Genomic DNA, 20,183 nt, shown 5'->3' with positions numbered 1-20,183 from the left:
AAGGTGTCCTCCAGGAACTAAACTTTATTGGCCTAAGTATATGCCATCAATGATTGGTTATTGGGGATCTGGCCTATAGGATTCCTGACGATCAGAATGGCACTGCATTTTTGTCCCATTCACTGTGTAATTGCTTTCTATCCTTTAGAGTAGGGATCGATTTTTTTTTTTAGGGCCGATAACGATAATCTGTGACCTTTCAGGCCGATAACTTATAACGATATTCTGGTGTAAGTTATCGGCTATTTCCCCCCACCCGGCCTCGCAGAAGCCACTGCAGATCAAGGATCAATAAACTGCAGCAGCTTTTGCGGGGTCAGAGACCGCCGCCGCCACCCGCTTCTCTCCCCCTGCCTGTCCTGGGGTTCTCCCTAGTCCAACCACCACCGCCGCTGCCCCATTGCCTCCCCCATCCCCGGTTTTATAGTTACCTGTTCCCGGGGTCCGCGCTACTTCTGGCTCCGGCGGCGTCCTGAGATGTCGCTGTGCGCACTGACGGTGACGTCGCGTTGAGGACGTCACTTGTCATTGCGCAGCACGCAGCATGTCGCAGGAGCCAGAAGTAGTGTGGACCTCGGGCCCCGGGAACAGGTAATTATAAAAGCGGGTATGGGGAGGCAATGGGGCAGCGGCGGCGGGGTGGGGCATTATCTGCATATCGGCAAGGTAATTGCTGATATCGATAATGTCCAAAATCGTGAATATCGGCCGATAATATCGGCCAAACCGATAATCGGTCGATCCCTACTTTAGAGCATTAGAGGTCATTTGTTGGTGCTTTCATTAAGGAGAAACATTATCCTCTCAGTCCCAGCATATCTGTTAAACATAATATTTGTCCTTTATATATATATATATATATATATATATATACATATACATATATATATATATATATAGTCTGCGTTGCTCTATTCTACATTAAATGCAGCTGCTGCCTGAAAGTAGTATTCCCTTCTTAAAGCATTTATGGAATATCCTGATACACACAAGTACCACTGCTAGGACAATGACATATTGTAAGAATGGGGGATCCATGTTAAAGGGGTATTCCGGAATGTATACATCTTATCCCCTATCCAAAGGATAAGATGTATAGAGCCGGAATTCCCCTTTATCAAATTTCCTTTATGAACACTGTGGCCAGCTGCTATTCTTCTGATAGTCGTTGATGCAAGAGATTGGCCCCACACCTATCAGGCATTTACGGCATATTATTTGGCAGTGGTAAAAATGCATGACATGAGAATACCAATTTTAAGGTAAGAGTTAACTACTGAGTTTTGGCTCAAAACTCAAGGAAAATATTAAGTTAAGGATATATTTCAATATATGTATTTACTGGCGGAGACCATAAGCAGTCATCCTGCAGCTTAGTATTTCGGGCAGTAGACATTTGATTCTAATAATGATAACCCTGATCTGTTGTTTAGAGTGCTGTTATTCTCTGGTTACCTATGGATTTTCTTTGTCTTGCTTGTCTCAGTAGCTCATGAAATTGATAAATGGAATATTCCAGATTTTATACTGAACTCTGATAGCACTGCAATGCTCTATTGATCGCCACATGCATAAAGCACAAAAATTTGTCATGTCACCAGGGAGAAGTAGGGCACATCAGCAGACAGCTGTAATTTCAGCAAATAACAATATACCCTTGCATTTTCATGATTTCTGATCAAAGTTTTGTTCTGAATGGCAGATTTTGCAGCACTAAATATTATAAGATTTTGTTTTATGTTTCTATTGTTCTATACAGTTTCAAGGGGTTCTCTACTTTGGATAACCCCTACTTGTTAATAGGGTCCATTGAAAACACTAATCACTAAGGGTCTTCAGGTTGAGAACAGCAGCTATTATATTTTGACAGTAAGGGTATGTTCACATGACGGAATTTCCGTACGGAATTATGCTGAAGAATTGTGCCAGTAATTCAATTTTGCCATAATTACTGTACATTGACTTAAATATGATTCCGCAGTCTCATTTAAACAGCAGAGTATTCTTTATATATTAGACTCCTCCCTCACATCTTTTCTTCTAGAACATTACTCCATCTTGCCTATCAGCTCCTTCATGGATCAGAACATTCTTTTACTGCTCCAGTGTTGCAAAGATCTCCAGTTTCCTCATTGTAAGTGTGTCAGCCCCCTCTTCTGTGTGCCAAAACATATTCCCCTATTTATAATGCCAAGGAGAGAGTAGCATAGCATTGCCAATCCTCAGTGTGACTGTGACACCCAAACGGTTTGATTTTAAGTCAAACTTGTGAGTGGAGTCTAAGTACCCTTTAGGGTGCGTTCACACTGAGGAATTCACAAGGAATAATTTCGGTCAGGAAATGGTTGTCTTCTCCATCAAGTGGAATTCGAGCGGAATTTCCATGCGGAAATGAAGAGGGATGAAGGAGGAGGCTATTTAATCTACTTTTCTGAATTCCGCTTGAATTCCGCTTGAAAACGATGTTGGGCAGAATTTTTTGTTACCATTGACTTCTATTGGATTCTGCTCGCGGATTCCACTTGAACATGCTCTTTCTTCAAGCGGAACGGAATTCAGTGTCGGAATTCTGCTAGCGGAATTTCCGCAGTGTGAACAGGACAGCAGAAAAAACATTAAAGTCAATGGGCAGAGGAGATGTGCATTAATTTGGAGAGGAGAATTCAAGAGGAATTACTTGAGTAAATTCCTCTTGAATTACTCAGTGTGAACGCACCCTTAGGCTAGGTTAACACTACAGAATCTCTGGGCAGAATTTCTGCCAGAGATTTAACCGGCGGCACTAAGACCGCATGGACTGTATTGCCATCCTCCTAGACAGCAATGCATTTCTGGGTGGATCTTTTGTGAGATCTGCTCAGAAATGCATTGACATCTATGGGGATGGCAATGCAGTCCGTGTGGTCCTAATGCTGCCGGCCTGATCTCCGGCAGAAATTCCACAGTGTGAACCTAGCCTTACACTTTCTCTCTTTATCCTGCTCCAGGATGTAGAAGCTGGACATAGCTGCTAGATGGCACCAGGTCACTACCCTGAGAGTGGTCCTGGTGTGGTTAGCAACTGGCCAAGACAACCCAGGTGCCAAGTACTGAGAAACAGGCTAAAGGAAAAAGGCTGATAGCCAGGTAGTTAAGCCAGGTCCAGGTAGAGTCATGGTAGGTGGTAGAGGTTTGGAGTCAGGTACAGGCAGATGAGTAATGACAGATGGCACAAGTTCAGATTCAGTGGTCCAAAGCAAGTAACAGGAGGATCAGCTTGTACACAGGGTTCAGGCAGAGGAAACATCAGGTAAACAGGCAGAGGTCAGGTACATGATAGCAGGTCAGGAACACACACCCGTATTAAGGAAACCGATACTACTTTTCAGGCAGAGGTAATTAGACAGAGCAGCCTTAAAAGGGTACTCAAGTGGAAAACTAATTTTTTTTTTTCAAATCAACTAGTGCCAGAAAGTTAAACAGATTTGTAAATAAAATCATCTTAATCCTTCCACTACTTATCAGCTGCTGTATACTACAGAGGAAGTTGTGTAGTTCTTTAAAGTCTGACCACAATGCTCTCTGCTGATACCTCTGTCCATGTCAGGAACTGTCCAGAGCAGGATAGGTTTGCTATGAGGTTTGCTAACTGTCCAGTGTCTTACACTGGACAGTTCCTTACACAGACAGAGGTGTTAGCAGAGAGCACTGTGGTCAGACAGAAAAGAACAACTCAACTTCCTCTGTAGTATACAGCAGCTGATAAGTACTGGAAGGATAAGGATTTTTTTATAGAAGTAATTTACAAATCTGTTTAACTTTCTGGAGCCAGTTGATATATAAAAAAGTTTCCTACCAGAGTACCCCTTTAAATATGTAGAGTGATCGATGTGGAAAATAGGCGATCCTGGTGTGGCGCTCACCTGTGTGGCAGGAATGGATATCGGAAACCGATGGTAAAAATAAGTGGAATTTATTCAGGATATAAAACGGGACTACGCGTTACGAAGGGACACGCTTCCCTTTTCCTCAGGTCCAATCCTGAGGGATTGGACCTGAGGAAGAGGGGAGAGTGTCCCTTCGTAACGCGTAGTCCCGTTTTATATCCTGAATAAATTCCACTTATTTTTACCATCGGTTTCCGATATCCATTCCTGCCGCACGGGTGAGCGCCACACCAGGATCTCCTATTTTCCACATCGATCACTCTACACAGACCGTCCTGCCAGACGGGAGGATCCAGGCAGCACACCACGTCCATTGACCCACACCAGTTGGGCTCTTGAAGCAGCTGTAGATGTTATGCTCTAAGCATAACACTACCAGGTGAGCACATTTCCTCTTCATGATTACCTTACCTTGTTGGTTGGGAGTAACGGCACATAGACGGGCGCATTGTCCTTTTTTGTTTTACATATTCCTTTAATTATGTAGTACCAGGCAGGAATAGGTGGATACATTAGGAGTGCTCAAGCTGGCCCTATAAACCGCAGAAAGATCTTGCACACACACCCTACATAAAAGACCAGAAACTGCAGCCACAGAAAAGACAGCAGAAGGAAAACAGTGTCTGGGCCTGGTGGTGGGGGGCTGGGGAAGCAAAGCAAAGACCCAGCAGCAGTGACAGCTGGGACATACAGTATGCCTACATTACTGTGCCCCTACATGTTAATCCCATTTACCATCTAGGAAGTGTAGAATGAATCATGTATAGTACTGTACAGTGTTTGCTACCGTTACTGCCACATTCTAAATAGATTTACCATAAAGTTAGATCTGGGCATGACTCCAAAATAAATATTGGCACTTATTAGTTGTCACTTTTAAAAAAGGGTAGAGAGAATTCAACTATACCTGAATAAAAAATACAATTCCCAAGTCATGTCCCCCTGTGGCTCAGTGAAGACACACTGAAACAAACACCTACCAAGACCGATATAAGATGCAAGTCATTTATACAGGTGTCCGAATATCTGGATGATAGCCATTATCAGCAGCAGGAGCCGCAACTTCAGTCACGGGGAACATGTTTCATTAACTTGTCCCTTTGTGTCTGATCCAATTTAATTGGAAACCCATTGTTTTATTGGAATGCAGAGGGATGTATATTGTTTATATTGTTAAAATATTCATGAAAGATATGAAATAATATGAGAATATCATTGTGAGAAAGTTTAGTACTTTTTTGACTTTCATACAATTGCTTTTTGTGAATTATTGACATTGTTTGCAAATCTCATGGTGGCATTAGAAGAAACCTCCACTTGTCGTGAAACCATGAAAATATGTCACTGAGGTCAGATTTAAGAGTGACTTTAACTTCATGCTCAATCTCGAAACATTAACCATCTGGAATGAATCTAATTAAGGATATAATGGCCTCATTTGCATTTCATTAGAAAACGAGAATAAAAATTAAATGCAGACTTTTAACGGGAATTAAATCTGTTTAAGATTGCCTCCTTTACTTTAAGGGAGACGGAAAAGTTTATTAACTACACTTAAGGCCTTCAGGAGATGACCAGATTCCACAATGTTCCGGAAGAAAAGTGACAATTTGTCTCCGAATTTCTTGTTTTATAATGTTTGCAGGGCCTGATGTTTTTGACGTCTTTGTCTTTTACAGTGCCATGCCAGACAGTGTTAGACTATCTGAAGACAGTTCTTCAACACCACAACCAGTTGGTTATACCACAACCCATAGAGCAACCTTCTGAGGTAATGTACCTAAAACCTTCTATATAGTGGGAACCGCTTAGGACATAATGTAACAGAGAATTCTGATTTGGTTTGGGATAAGCCATTACAATAGAATGTTTTTGGAATTTTTAAACAAAGAATAACAATTTACCAAAATATCCTAATAAAATAAATATGATGCATTGTTTAACACAGCATAGAATCAAAAGGCTACCTAAATATGTTATAATAAGATATTATTATAGCCAACCATCAAAATCGCTTTTTGTGCATGCAAAATGTTTGTATAGTTCACATATTATGGCGCAGAAGGGAAAGTCCGGCTTTTAAGTATATTAGAAATGATATACATATACTAAAGAAGTAAAGATTATCGTCGCCTTATGATAGATCAACCGTCTATCGGTGTATAACATTATAGAATGCTTTGTCACTCAGAAAACAATAGAAATGAAATAACTAGAAAGAAATATTAAAGGGGTATTCCGGGCAAAAACATTTCATCCCCTATCCAAAGGGTCATGCCACGCCCCCTCTATTCATGTCTATGGGAGGGGGCATAGCTTGACGTCACGTCCCCAGTCCCGGAAACCCGGAGGTTTCCGAAACTGAAGATTCAGCACCCGCATAGAAAGCGAGTGCTGCAGGGAGATCGTGGGGGTCTCAGCAGCGGGCCCCCCGAGATCAGACATCTTATCCCCTATGCTTTGGATAGGAGATAAAAGGTTTTTGCCCGGAATACCCCTTTAAGTGCATCCTATGCAGCAGTAGAGTAAAAAGTCAGAGAATCTGCTGAAACAAATTACTAAGAGAAGCTCGTTGACCTTTTTATAATGCAAGTCATATGAACTGACATTTGCATAGCATATAACTATTTACTTAATTCTTTATTTTTAGTAGCTTCAATGCAGGTCCAGGTATACCCCACACAATCCTATTTACCCAGGGTCCCGTGAAGTGGATATATATGTATTCTGCTGACTTTCTTCTTATGGATCATGACAACCAAGTGGTCCACATGTGATCCATTAGGAGGAGTTTTTTTATTTAGAGAATCGGGAGGATCATGATACTACTCCATGCAGGAGATGGTGTAAAGTCAGCGGTCAAAGTGGGACATCAGGTGGACTATCTCTGGGGATGACATACAGCTTGTAATATGTGCTATACAATTCCCACACTGAAAAAATAGTAAGGAAATAAAATATAAGAATATAAGAATGGTAACCAGTTCCATAGTTAATAACATTTTAAAAGCCAAATTGGACTATTAAAGGGGTTATCCACCATAAGGTGATTTTAGTACCTGCCAGACAGTAATGGGCATGCTTAGGAAGGATCTGCGCTTGTCTTGGGGCTAAATGTTGTGAGATTACCATAACGCTGGGGCTATCTTTTTGTGAACTGGCTATTTCCTGTTAGAATTTCCTTCTTCATCTACAAGAGGTCACTTTCCTCCCTTTCACACATCAGCCACCCCACCTATGGAAAAACAAATGAGCTGCATTCCATTCAAAAGGCCAGTGTTTTTTTAATCAGGATGCCTCCAGCTGTGGCAAAAATGCAATTAGTTGCAGAATGATCTCTCTCCCACTCAGCGGTCGCTCCACTCATTGAAGCAGGACAGGCTCTCCCTGAACACCTGACTAGTGATGTAATGTCTTGGCTGCACTTCAACCTGGGAAAACCGGAGACAACAGTAATCTTGTAAGCTGTTAACAATAAATATAGAGGTGAAAATCACAGAAGAATTGTGAGAAAACCGTCACACACAGGTACAGACACTATATTATGAACTACACTAACTTTACAGCCCCTGTAGCATAGTCAAATAAATAACAATATCCTGGAATACCCCTTAGCCTCAATTTAACCGCCCCAAGTCTAGCATTTACCCCCTTTTTTTTTTTCTTTAAAGAAATGTCATTCTTACTTGACTCTGTAGGGAAAAGTGCAGCTAGACAACCAAATATGGAAATTCCTATATCTTTGGAATAGGGGATGTAGCAACAAAATAAAAACCGCGTTGGACTCAGGGGACCAGAAACGTTAAAATCACATTGAATGAAAATACTGTAAGACAGCCTGTAAGTGCCACGAAACACCCAGGGACAGAACCCACACCTCCCACCTAATGCTATTTTTTGAACTTCAGCTTTTTGTAGCCCCGTTGGCAGGATTAGTTATTGTTGGCCAAAATACAGTTTATCCCACATATCTTACAGATGCTTTGATCTCTGTGAAGTGGAGTACATATATATAAGCATAGTCTACCTACTAGCTGCTGGTATGTCTAGATATCTTGGTTAGTGAAAGCAATATTATCATTAGAGATAATATAATGTGCCCGCATTCAACTGAGCATTCAATTGTGAGGACAGAGGAGAACTTTGTCAATAAGATGTTTTCAACCATTCAAAATCTTCTTGGCTAAAATACAGTGGGGATCAAAAGTTTGGGCACCCCAGGTAAAAATGTGTATTAATGTGCATAAAGAAGCCAAGGAAAGATGGAAAAATCTCCAAAAGGCATCAAATTACAGATTAGACATTCTTATAATATGTCAACAAAAGTTAGATTTTATTTCCATCATTTACACTTTTAAAATAGCAGAAAACAAAAAAATGGCATCTGCAAAATTTGGGCACCCTGCAGAGTTAATATCTTGTACTGCCCCCTTTGGCAAGTATCACAGCTTGTAAACGCTTTTTGTAGGCAGCCAAGAGTCTTTCAATTGTTGTTTGAGGTATCTTTGCCCATTTTTTCTTACAAAAGTCTTCCAGTTCTTTGAGATTTCTGGGCTGTCTGTCACGCACTGCTCTTTTAAGGTATATCCATAGATTTTCAATTATGTTGAGGTCAGGATATTGTGAAGGCCATAGCAAAACCTTCAGTTTACGCCTCTTGATGTAATCCCCCGTGGATGTCGAGGTGTGTTTAGGATCATTATCCATTTGTAGAAGCCATCCTCTCTTTAACTTCAGCTTTTTCACAGATGGCATCAAGTTAGCATCCAAAATTTGCTCAAATTTTATTGAACCAATTTTTCCTTCTACACGTGAGATGTTCCCTGTGCCACTGGCTGCAATACAACCCCAAAGCATGATTGATCCACCCCCATTCTTAACAGCTGGACAGAGGTTCTTCTCCAAATGTGCCTTTGCTCATTCCGGACAAAAAGTTACATTTTAACCTCATCGGTCCACAGAACTTGTTTCCAAAATGCATCAGGCTTGTCTATATGTTCATTTGCAAAGTTCAAACACTGATTTTTGTGGTGAGAACGTAGAAAACGTTTTCTTCTGATGACTCTTCCATGAAGACCATATTTGTACAAGTATCTCTTTTTAGTGGAATAGTGTACCACAACTCCAGTGTCTGCCAGATCTTTCTGGAGGGATTGTGCAGTCAAACGTGGGCTTTGAATTGTTTTTCTCACAATCCTGCGAGCTGTTCTGTCTGATATTTTTCTTGGTCTTCCAGATCTTGATTTAACTTCCACTGTTCCTAATGACTGCCATTTCTTAATTACATTCCGAACAGAGGATATTGACATTTGAAAACATTTTACTATCTTCTTATAGCCTTCTCCAGCTTTGTGAGCGTCAACTATTTTCAGTTTCAGATTTCTAGACAACTGCTTAGAAGAATCCATGGTGCTGATTGTTGGGGCAAGGTCAGATGAGTCTGGGCATTTAAAACCTTTGAGATTGACCTCACCTGGTCTTCCCAGATGATGATTGAGAACAATCCATGCCACTGGCAGGTCTCAGCTTTGCAAAGGGGGCAGTGCATGCTATAAATTCTGCACGGTGCCCAAACTTTTGCAGACGCCATTGTTTTGTTTTCTGTTATTTAGAAAGTGTAAGTGATAAAAATAAAATAAAACTTTTGTTGACATATTATAAGAATGTCTAATCTGTAATTTGATGCCTTTTGGAGATTTTTCCATCTTTCTTTGGCTTCTTTATGCACATTAATACAAATTTTTACCTGGGGTGCACAAATTTTGATCCCCACTGAAATGGCTAAGAGCAGCTTAGTGGCCGGACTTGTCTTCACGCTGCTCCTCCCTTGTGTGCTCTTCAGTTTGATGCATATACGTTATACAGCCCTTCATGGCAGCACCGCTTTATAGTAACTGTCTACTTAAATTAAAAATCATGTGAAGAATATTTGTTTTAAATACTAGCGGGAGATGATGTTTACTGAAAGTTTATTTTTTATGATGTATATACTGCTCACTATCTATCGCACAACGAAGGGATACTCCAGCCCTAAAAAAATGAATTTCTGTTCCCAAAGCAATGTATTCAGGTATCTTGGGCTCTCCTATAGACAATAAATGGAGCGTGTGTCGTCCACCTCTCCAGTCAGCATGAATAGTCAGCGTTCTAGAAATTGTGAACTTTGGGACACTTCTCTTATATAAGGGATATATTTTTAGGGGCCAGAATACGCTCTTTTAGGTCAATAAGATTGTTTTTGTGGATTTCAAACATCTGACTAACAGCATTTATCACAAGTTCACAGGAAAGGTGTTACATGTATGATTGATAGAGTTTTGACTGCCGGGACCAACAGAGATTGACAGAACATTGGTCAACAAGTGCCCCTTGTGAATGGAACACTACTGGTGCGCTACTGCTTTATTCCCAAGGGGCACTGGAAGACTGGCATTCTGTTAATTTGTGGTGGTCCCACCAGTCAGAACTCTCATGATCATAAATGTGTTGCCTAACTTTGGTGATAAATTCTGTTAGTGGGCCGAAACCTTTTAGAGGCTCCCATAGGCATTGGATTTATGTCAGCAAATGCTCTTGATTTTGGACGATGAGGTTAAGAGCCTTTTACATGGGGCAGTCTACTAGATCAGCCCTCGTTTCGGGCAGGGGTCTGCCTTTTCATCGGCTGATAGGGCCATCAAAAATCCTTGCCCTTCAACCACAAATCTCCACGTGTAATAGGGCATGTGCATCTGGTAACAGTTTGCAGCGATCATTCATATGGTGCTCCCCACCTGATGCTTGACCTGGGAATAGGCTCTGTAACTGAGAGCCAATCTATGAAATCAGTGCTTGTTTACAAGAGATAAGCGGCACCAGTGGTTTTTGCTCTGCTCCATTGATTTTACATGCTCAGCTGAGCTGAATCATTTCTATTCTGCATTCAGCTAACTTTATGTATTTGTTAATTCATTAACAGCTGTATAAATTATTGAGTTTAGGGGTAACATATAAGTAATGTAGACAGAAAATGCACCACACTGCAACTTGGATGTGTTAAACTTAAGAGTCTTTACACCAAGCTTTGTGTGGAAACGAGGTTAGAAAACCAGCTTGTTCTTCTCTAACATTGACCTACCTGTAATCATTGACTTACCCTACTTATCCTAATGTTCTGTTACTTTGGATTGTACTTAAAATATGATAATGACATTATTTGTTCACAGCAATGATGTGCATTCATATAAGCAAGTTATCTCCACAATTCCCAGAAGTGGCAGAGTTATTGAAGTAGAGGGCACTGTAGCCTCCTGCAAAGTACCCAACTCTCACGTCACTTTGATGGAAGTTGTCTTGATATGTTAATTGAAGATCACATCTTATCTTTTGCGTAGCTTTCATAGCTACCCACACTTTTTCACGCATCCCAAAGGACCTCAGATGCATTATAAGAAGTCAAGATTCCTCTTAAGTAACTGTTGACTTAGATACTTCACTTCTTTAGGAATAAATTGGAGATGTGTGCATATTAACCATAATTACCCCACAATGAAAATTACAGCATATAGTTACTGTGTTAGAGCAGCTGCATACTACATCGAATAAAGTGTTCTCTGACAACAGATTTATCATGTCATGTTTTACTCCCTTTATGTTATCTTCTGATTGAATGGAAAAATATTAGGTTCAAAGTTTATTTATAAACATTTATAGTCCCATGCAAGTTAGGGCTGCGCGATATATTGCAAAAGCCAGTGATTGGCTGATGGGGAAAGGACTTGTACTGCAGCAATATATTAGGTTTCCCGGGTCCCGTGGAAGATTTGAAATCCGCCCGGGAAATCCAGTGTATTGCTGCAGTACAAGAATACAAGAATATGAGGGGAGGGGGGGGGGGGGGAATGTGACGGGGGGGGGGGGTGATAAGGGTGGGGAATATGACATGGGGGGGAGAATGTGACAAGGGGGGGAGAATATGACAAGGGGGAGATGTGAAATAGGCGGTGGGCATAAAATGGGTAGGTAGATGTGAAATGGAGGAGATTGGACATGAAATGGGGGGAATTTCACAATATTTTTTATTATATCGCATCGCATATCGAAATCGCAATATTTAGGCCCAAAATCGCAATCGCACATTTTCCCCATATCGTGCAGCCCTAATGCAAGTGAAGCAACACTTAACAGTAATACAGAAGGGCTGATAATATATAGCTTTTTGTTAAAGAAGTACTCCAACCCTAGACATCTTATCTCCTATCCAAAGGATATGGGATAAGATGTCTGATCGCGGGGGTCCTGCGGCTGGGGACCCCCATGATCTCCCTGCTGAACCCGGCATTCATTTAGAGCGTTGGGTGCAGCGCCGAAGGCTCTTGACATCACGGCCGTGTCCCGCACGTGACGTCATGACCACACCCCCCTCAATGCAAGTTTATGGGAGGGGGCGTGATGGCCGTTACGCCCCCTCCCATAGACTTGCATTGAGCGAGCGTGGCCTTGACGTCACGAGCCTCCGCCCTGCATCGCCTGTCATCCGGCACAGAGCGAAGTTTGCTCCGTGCACCGGATGTGTGGGGTGCAACAGCGGCGGGACCTCCGCGATCAGACATCTTATCCCCTCTTCTTTGGATAGGGTATAAGCTGTCTAGGGGCAGGGTTTCCCTTTAAATTACTTGAGTTGTTCATACATCTTTACATGAGCTGAGCCCCTGATTGACCAACAATTATTCCTCCTGACTCCCCAATATACATGCACATTCAGCTTACATGAGTGCGCATATGTTTACCGTAAGGAGAGGGGGCCATGCGGATATAAAGAATTGGCTTATTAAACTTCACCTAATGCTTCTTTCCACTGACGGCTGCCATGAGGTGAATGTCGGGTGCCACTCAATCTCATGTATAGCTTGTCCTGTCGTAATTGCTTAGTTTGACCAACTTCTATCCATTGCCCATGGCAGCTTTTTCTCTATAAACATCAGTGATGGGAAATTTAGAAATTTCTGTTAACATAAAAACAACCTTGTATTAATCCAGCCCTATAAAAATATTCACTGTATTGTCCTTCACAATAGCTCACTGACAAGTGAAATGTTACTCCCAAATGGAGACCACTTGGTGCATAATAACCATTTACATTTCCTAATACAAATCGTTGAAGGCAGAGACATACATTCTAATGGAATCTAAAGAAAACCTTTGTTTTTTTTCCCCAAACAAAAATCTTTGTGAGAGGTTTTCCTTCTTTGTTCTGACAATATCCATTACAGCTGTAAGGTCTAAGGTCCATGTACAGCAACGTCAGCACCTTCATATTACAGTATGGGCCAATTGTAATCTATGGGCACCATATTGTAGACCTGTACAATACAAGGTCATGCTCTGCTTATAAGTGCAGCAAAATGTTTTTAGTTTATTTGGTAGTTTACAGAAACTTTTAGACATTTTTCATTCACATCAACCCTAGTGACATGTGAAATTCAAGAGGAATGATTTTATTCTTTTTTTATATATAAATGTATTACACACATATATATATATATATATATATATATATATATATATATATATACAGGGTGTGTGTGTGTGTGTATATGTACATGTGTATATATATATATATATATATATATATATATATATATATATACAGTGACCCCCCGACCTACGATCATTTTGACATATTGAAGGCAGCATCAACATACGATGCTTTTGTATGTCGGAGCCATCGCATAAACGGCTATCCGGCAGCGCAGACTGCTTCAGCTGCCGCCGGATAGCCGTTTATGGTGCCCCGTGTGGTCCACTGACGATCACTTACCTGTCCTAGGGGCTCCGGCGCGTCCTCTTCGGGAGCCCCTCCATCATCGGTGCTCGCCATCGTTGTCATCACGTCGCTGCGCACGCCGTCCCGTCATCCAATAGGAGCGGTGTGCGTAGCGACGTGATGGCGGCGACGGAGAGCGAGGATGTCGGGGAAGCAGAGGCCTTGCCGGAGCGTCGGGGACACCCCGGGGACGCGGCGACAGCGATGGAAGGCGACATCCAGGGCAGCGGTAACGGTCTGGAGCGGCGGGAACAGGGGAGTACAACTTCCTCTACCAGTGGTCTTAAACCTGCTGATCTCCAGATGTTGCAAAACTACAACTCCCAGCATGCCCGGACAGCCGTTGGCTGTCCGGGCATGCTGGTTGTTGTAGTTTTGCAACATCTGGAGGTCCGCAGGTTGTAGACCACTGTCCAATACTTTACATTGCACGGATCCCTCAACATACGATGGTTTCAACAAACGATGGTCCATTTGGAACGGATTACCATCGTATGTTGAGGGACCACTGTATATATATAGGGGGACACATTTTGATCAAAAAGTGCGCTAAGAGCCTCCATTTTTTGAGCAAGAGTGCTGTTGCAACTTTCTTTTTTGTACATTAAAACCCTTGTTAATAGGTCCAGGGTGACTAGAAGCCCAATCTGTAATGTTTCCTATCTAACAGGCAGCAAGGAATTTTGCTCTGACAACATGGTAAAGCAGTTCTAAGCCAAGAGGCATTATTTATATGACAAAGGGAAAAAGTCACCGCAAAACAGTGTTTAATGGAAAAAACAAAAAGAAAGCAGGAAGACATTCACATATCCTTTGGCTCCGACAGACTGGCTTGCACTGCATATTGATTATACATATGTCTAAAATATAGGTTTGAACTCTACAGCATCATTGATCTGCAGAATCTGTGCACCAAGCCTCAAGATTAATTGCACTGAAATTGATCAGACAATCTATGGGGTAGTCAGTAAGGAGAGAGGAAAGGCGCAGCTGCTGCTGAACACATCTTGTTTCTGGCAGGACTGTCATAGCACAGAGGATCGATCAATCAAAGGTTCAATCAATCGAGAGGGCTTTTTAAAGGATTTTTATTTCTCCTTATAAACTCAGTGAAGCCTTCTTCAATGCAACATTCTTGAATATTAATATTAAGAATATTAATAGGGAGAGGTTTTCAGTTTTGTGTATTGTAAATGAAACCTTGACAATGTATAAAACTTTATAATATGCTTTCAGTTCTTTACCCTTTTTAAAATCTCAAAAAAATCTCCTATTTTGTCACTGGAACCTTTCTATTTACACCATCTTTTTGATCTGGTACAGCCATGCCAAGGGACAGCTATGCTAGATCATCTATAGGGGCCGTGCCCGATTTAATCTTATAGGGATGATGGGTGCACCCGATCCAGCTTACTGCATTTAGCCTTCCCGTCTTCAATGGCTCCATTTCACTGAACATGTGAACTCAAACTTTGAATGAAAACAAGAATGTTAACATTCAATTACTGCATGCAGAGAACATGACATGTTTGACATCATAAGTATTATATATATATATTCTGGCAGAGTACCTAATCCTTGTCGGGGACGAAAATCAACAAAGGAGGAATCTCTTGATCTCTTGCCCTCATACTCCCTCCTCATATCCCATCCTTGTATCCTGTCCTCATATCCCGACCTCCTATCACATTCTCATATCCCGTCTTCATATCCCGACCTCCTATCACATTCTCATATCCTGTCCTCATATCCCGACCTCCTATCACATTCTCATATCCTGTCCTCATATCCCGACCTCCTATCACATTCTCATATCCTGTCCTCATATCCCGACCTCCTATCACATTCTCATATCCTGTCCTCATATCCCGACCTCCTATCACATTCTCATATCCTGTCCTCATATCCCGACCTCCTATCACATTCTCATATCCTGTCCTCATATCCCGACCTCCTATCACATTCTCATATCCCGACCTCCTATCACATTCTCATATCCGGTCCTCATATCCCGACCTCCTATCACATTCTCGTATCCTGTCCTCATATCCCGACCTCCTATCACATTCTCATATCCTGTCCTCATATCCCGACCTCCTATCACATTCTCATATCCTGTCCTCATATCCCGACCTCCAATCACATTCTTATATCCTGTCCTCATATCCCGACCTCCTATCACATTCTCATATCCTGTCCTCATATCCCGACCTCCTATCACATTCTCATATCCTGTCCTCATATCCCGACCTCCTATCACATTCTCATATCCTGTCCTCATATCCCGACCTCCTATCACATTCTCATATCCCGACCTCCTATCACATTCTCATATCCGGTCCTCATATCCCGACCTCCTATCACATTCTCATATCCCGACCTCCTATCACATTTTCATATCCGGTCCTCATATCCCGACCTCCTATCACATTCTCATATCCCGACCTCCTATCACATTCTCATATCCTGTCCTCATATCCCGACCTCCTATCACATTCTCATATCCTGTCCTCATATCCCGACCTCCTATCACATTCTCATATCCCGACCTCCTATCACATTCTCATATCCGGTCCTCATATCCCGACCTCCTATCACATTCTCGTATCCTGTCCTCATATCCCGACCTCCTATCACATTCTCATATCCTGTCCTCATATCCCGACCTCCTATCACATTCTCATATCCTGTCCTCATATCCCGACCTCCAATCACATTCTTATATCCTGTCCTCATATCCCGACCTCCTATCACATTCTCATATCCTGTCCTCATATCCCGACCTCCTATCACATTCTCATATCCCGACCTCCTATCACATTCTCATATCCGGTCCTCATATCCCGACCTCATATCCTGTCCTCATATCCCGACCTTCTATCCTGTCCCCATATTCTGTCCTCATATTCCATCCAAATATTACTTATTCCCTTTTCCTCATATCTCGTCCTGATATTTTGTCCTCATATCCCGTCCTCATATCTCGACCTTATATCCCAACCTCATATCATATTCTCATATCCTGTCCTCATATCCCGTGATGGGGTGGGGCTGAGTTCTGATGAAGATATTGTAGGCCAAAAAAAGAAGGAAGCATACCTTTGTGGGAGTGATTTGCAAGCCGGACCAATGCACAGAAAGGGTTCAAAATTGAAGGCGGTGTGGCTATGATGGAGTGGGCGTTGCTTTGCAAGAGGTGAGTGGCTTGCAAGCTGGACTGACAAACTCACCTGAAGATGTAAGGCGGAGCTTGTGGAGTAAGGTACTGGAAGTCCCATAGACTTGTATTGGACTTCAGTTTTAGAAATATGCTGTCTTCCGTAAATGTGTTTTGGTGGCTGGGATCAAAACATGTGCCTCAGAATGAATGCCACTGATCATTTTAGACCCTTGCAACCCTCCAGCTTATGTCCGAGTGAATACTTCCCATACTTTCCCATTTCTTTACAGCTTTTCCTGAACTCATTTGCATCACAATATTTAGAAAAAAAAATACTCTCTCTCTCCCTCTCCCTCTCCCTATACATAAATATATATACACTGCTCAAAGAAATAAAGGGAACACTTAAACAACACAATGTAACTCCAAGTCAATCACACTTCTGTGAAATCACACTGTCCACTCAGGAAGCAACACTGATTGACAATCAATTTCACATGCAAATGGAACAGACAACAGGTGGAAATTATAGGCAATTTGCAAGACACCTCCAATAAAGTAGTGGTTCTGCAGGTGGTGACCACAGACCACTTCTCAGTTCCTATGCTTCATTGCTGATGTTTAGGTCACTTTTGAGTGCTAGCGGTGCTTTCACTCTAGTGGTAGCATGAGAAGGAGTCTACAACCCACACAAGTGGCTCAGGTAGGGAAGCTCATCCAGGATGGCACATCAATGCGAGCTGTGGCAAGAAAGTTTGCTGTGTCTGTCAGCGTACTGTCCAGAGCATAGAGGCGCTACCAGGAGACAGGCCAGTACATCAGGAGATGTGGAGGAGGCCGTAGGAGGGCAACAACCCAGCAACAGGACCGCTACCTCCACCTTTGTGCAAGGAGGAGCACTGCCAGAGCCCTGCAAAATGACCTCCAGCAGGCCACAAATGTGCATGTGTCCACTCAAACGGTCAGAAACAGACTCCATGAAGGTGGCATGAGGCCCCGACATCCACAGGTGGGGGTTGGGCTTACAGCCAACCCAACACCGTGCAGGACATTTGGCATTTGCCAGAGAACACCAAGATTGGCAGATTTGCCACTGGCGCCCTGTGCTCTTCACAGATGAAAGCAGGTTCACACTGAGCACATGTGACAGAGGTGACAGAGTCTGACGACGCCGTGGAGAACGTTATGCTGCCTGCAACATTCTCCCGCATGACCGGTTTGGCGGTGGGTCAGTAATGGTGTGAGGTGGCATTTCTTTGGGGGTTGCACAGCCCTCCATGTGCTTGCAAGAGGTAGCCTGACCCTCAGACCCCTTGTGAGACCATATGCTGGTGCGGTTGGCCCTGGGTTCCTCCTAATGTAAGACAATGCTAGACCTCATGTGGCTGGAGTGTGTTTGCAGTTCCTGCAAGAGGAAGGCATTGATGCTATGGACTGGCCCGCCCGTTCCCCAGACCTGAATCCGATTGAGCATATCTGGAACAACATGTCTCGCTCCATCCACCAACACCACAGACTTCCAGGAGTTGGCGGATGCTTTAGTCCAGGTCTGGGAGGACATCCCTCAGGAGACCATCCACCACCTCATCAGGAGCATGCCCAGGCATTGTAAGTCATACGGGCACATGGAGGCCACACACACTACTGAGCCTCATTTTGACTTGTTTTAAGGACATTATTTCAAAGTTGGATCAGCCTGTAGTGTGGTTTTCCACTTAGATTTTGAGTTTGACTCCATATCCAAATCTCCATGGGTTGATAAATTTGATTTCCATTGATAATTTTTGTGTGATTTTGTTGTCAGCACATTCAACTATTTAACCCCTTAAGGACCAAGGACGTACCGGTACGTCCTTGGTCCTGCTCTCCCGATATAACGCGGGGTTACACATAAACCCCACGTCATATCACGTCGGGCCCGGCATCATAGTGAAGCCGGGACCCACCTCTAATAGCGCGCAGCGCCGATTGCGGCGCCGCGCGCTATTAACCCTTTAGCCGCGCGCTCAGAGCTGAGCCACGCGGCTAAAAGTGAAAGTTGCCGGCTAGCTCAGTCGGGCTGTTCGGGATAGCCGCGGCTAATCGCGGCATCCCGAACAGCTGACAGGACAGCGGGAGGGCCCCTACCTGCCTCCTCGCTGTCCGATCGCCGAATGACTGCTCAGTGCCTGAGATCCAGGCATGAGCAGTCATGCGGCAGAATCGTTGATCACTGGTTTGTTATGAGAAAGAATGATGATCAGTGTGTGCAGTGTTATAGGTCCCTATGGGACCTATAACACTGCAAAAAAAACACAGTGTAAATAAAAATAAAAATAAACATATATGGTATCACCGCGTGCGGAAATGTCGGAATTATAAAAATATATCATTAATTAAACCGCTCGGTCAATGGCGTGCGCTCAAAAAAATTCCAAAGTCCAAAATAGTGCATTTTTGGTCACTTTTTATATCATTTAAAAATGAATAAAAAGCGATCAATAAGTCCTATTAATGCAAAAATGGTACCGTTAAAAACTTCAGATCACGGCGCAAAAAATTAGCCCTCATACCACCCCATACACGGAAAAATAAAAAAGTTATAGGGGTCAGAAGATGACAATTTTAAACGTATTAATTTTCCTGCATGTAGTTATGATTTTTTCCAGAAGTGCGACAAAACCAAACCTATATAAGTAGGGTATCATTTTAATCGTATGGACCTACCGAATAAAGATAAGGTGTCATTTTAACCGAAATATGCACTGCGTAGAAACGGAAGCCCCCAAAAGTTACAAAACGGCGTTTTTAAAAAAAAAAATTTGTCGCACAATGATTTTTTTTTTCCGTTTCACAGTAGATTTTTGGGCAAAATGACTGACGTCATTACAAAGTTGAATTGGTGGCACAAAAAATAAGCCATCATATGGATTTTTAGGTGCAAAATTGAAAGTTCTGATTTTTTAAAGGCAAGGAGCAAAAAACGAAAATGCAAAAACGGAAAAAACCCCGGTCCTTAAGGGGTTAAAGAGAAAGTATTTCATACGATTAGTTCATTCATTCAGATCTAGGATGTGTTATCTTAGTGTTCCCTTTATTTTTTTGAGCAGTGTGTGTGTGTGTATGTGTGTATATATATATATATATATATATATATATATATATATGCATATGTTTATCTATCTATAGATATGAATAAGTTTTACAATTTCAGTGATCATGAATTTAGTTTAAAGAAAAAGGAAACAATATGAAATCTGCTTAAGTGGGAATATTACTGTACTAAAACCTTCTGTGGACCCAGCAGTAATGG

At 42.3% G+C, this 20,183-nt stretch overlaps 1 protein-coding gene across 1 annotated transcript in view; it reads left to right on the top strand.

Annotated features, from left to right (window-relative positions):
• The window catches only part of BEND4 (BEN domain containing 4), a 139,036-nt gene that overhangs the window by 61,366 nt on the left and 57,487 nt on the right, over positions 1-20,183 (top strand). Inside the window, 1 exon segment of the mRNA XM_056557173.1 lies at positions 5,606-5,697. Within this exon segment, the coding sequence (XP_056413148.1) occupies positions 5,606-5,697 (92 nt within the window).

The sequence above is a fragment of the Hyla sarda genome, chromosome 1 (genome assembly GCF_029499605.1).
Source record: "Hyla sarda isolate aHylSar1 chromosome 1, aHylSar1.hap1, whole genome shotgun sequence".
Classification (NCBI taxonomy): domain Eukaryota; kingdom Metazoa; phylum Chordata; class Amphibia; order Anura; family Hylidae; genus Hyla; species Hyla sarda.
Note: the sequence above shows the minus strand (reverse complement) of the source record. Positions and strands in the feature narration are given on the sequence as shown.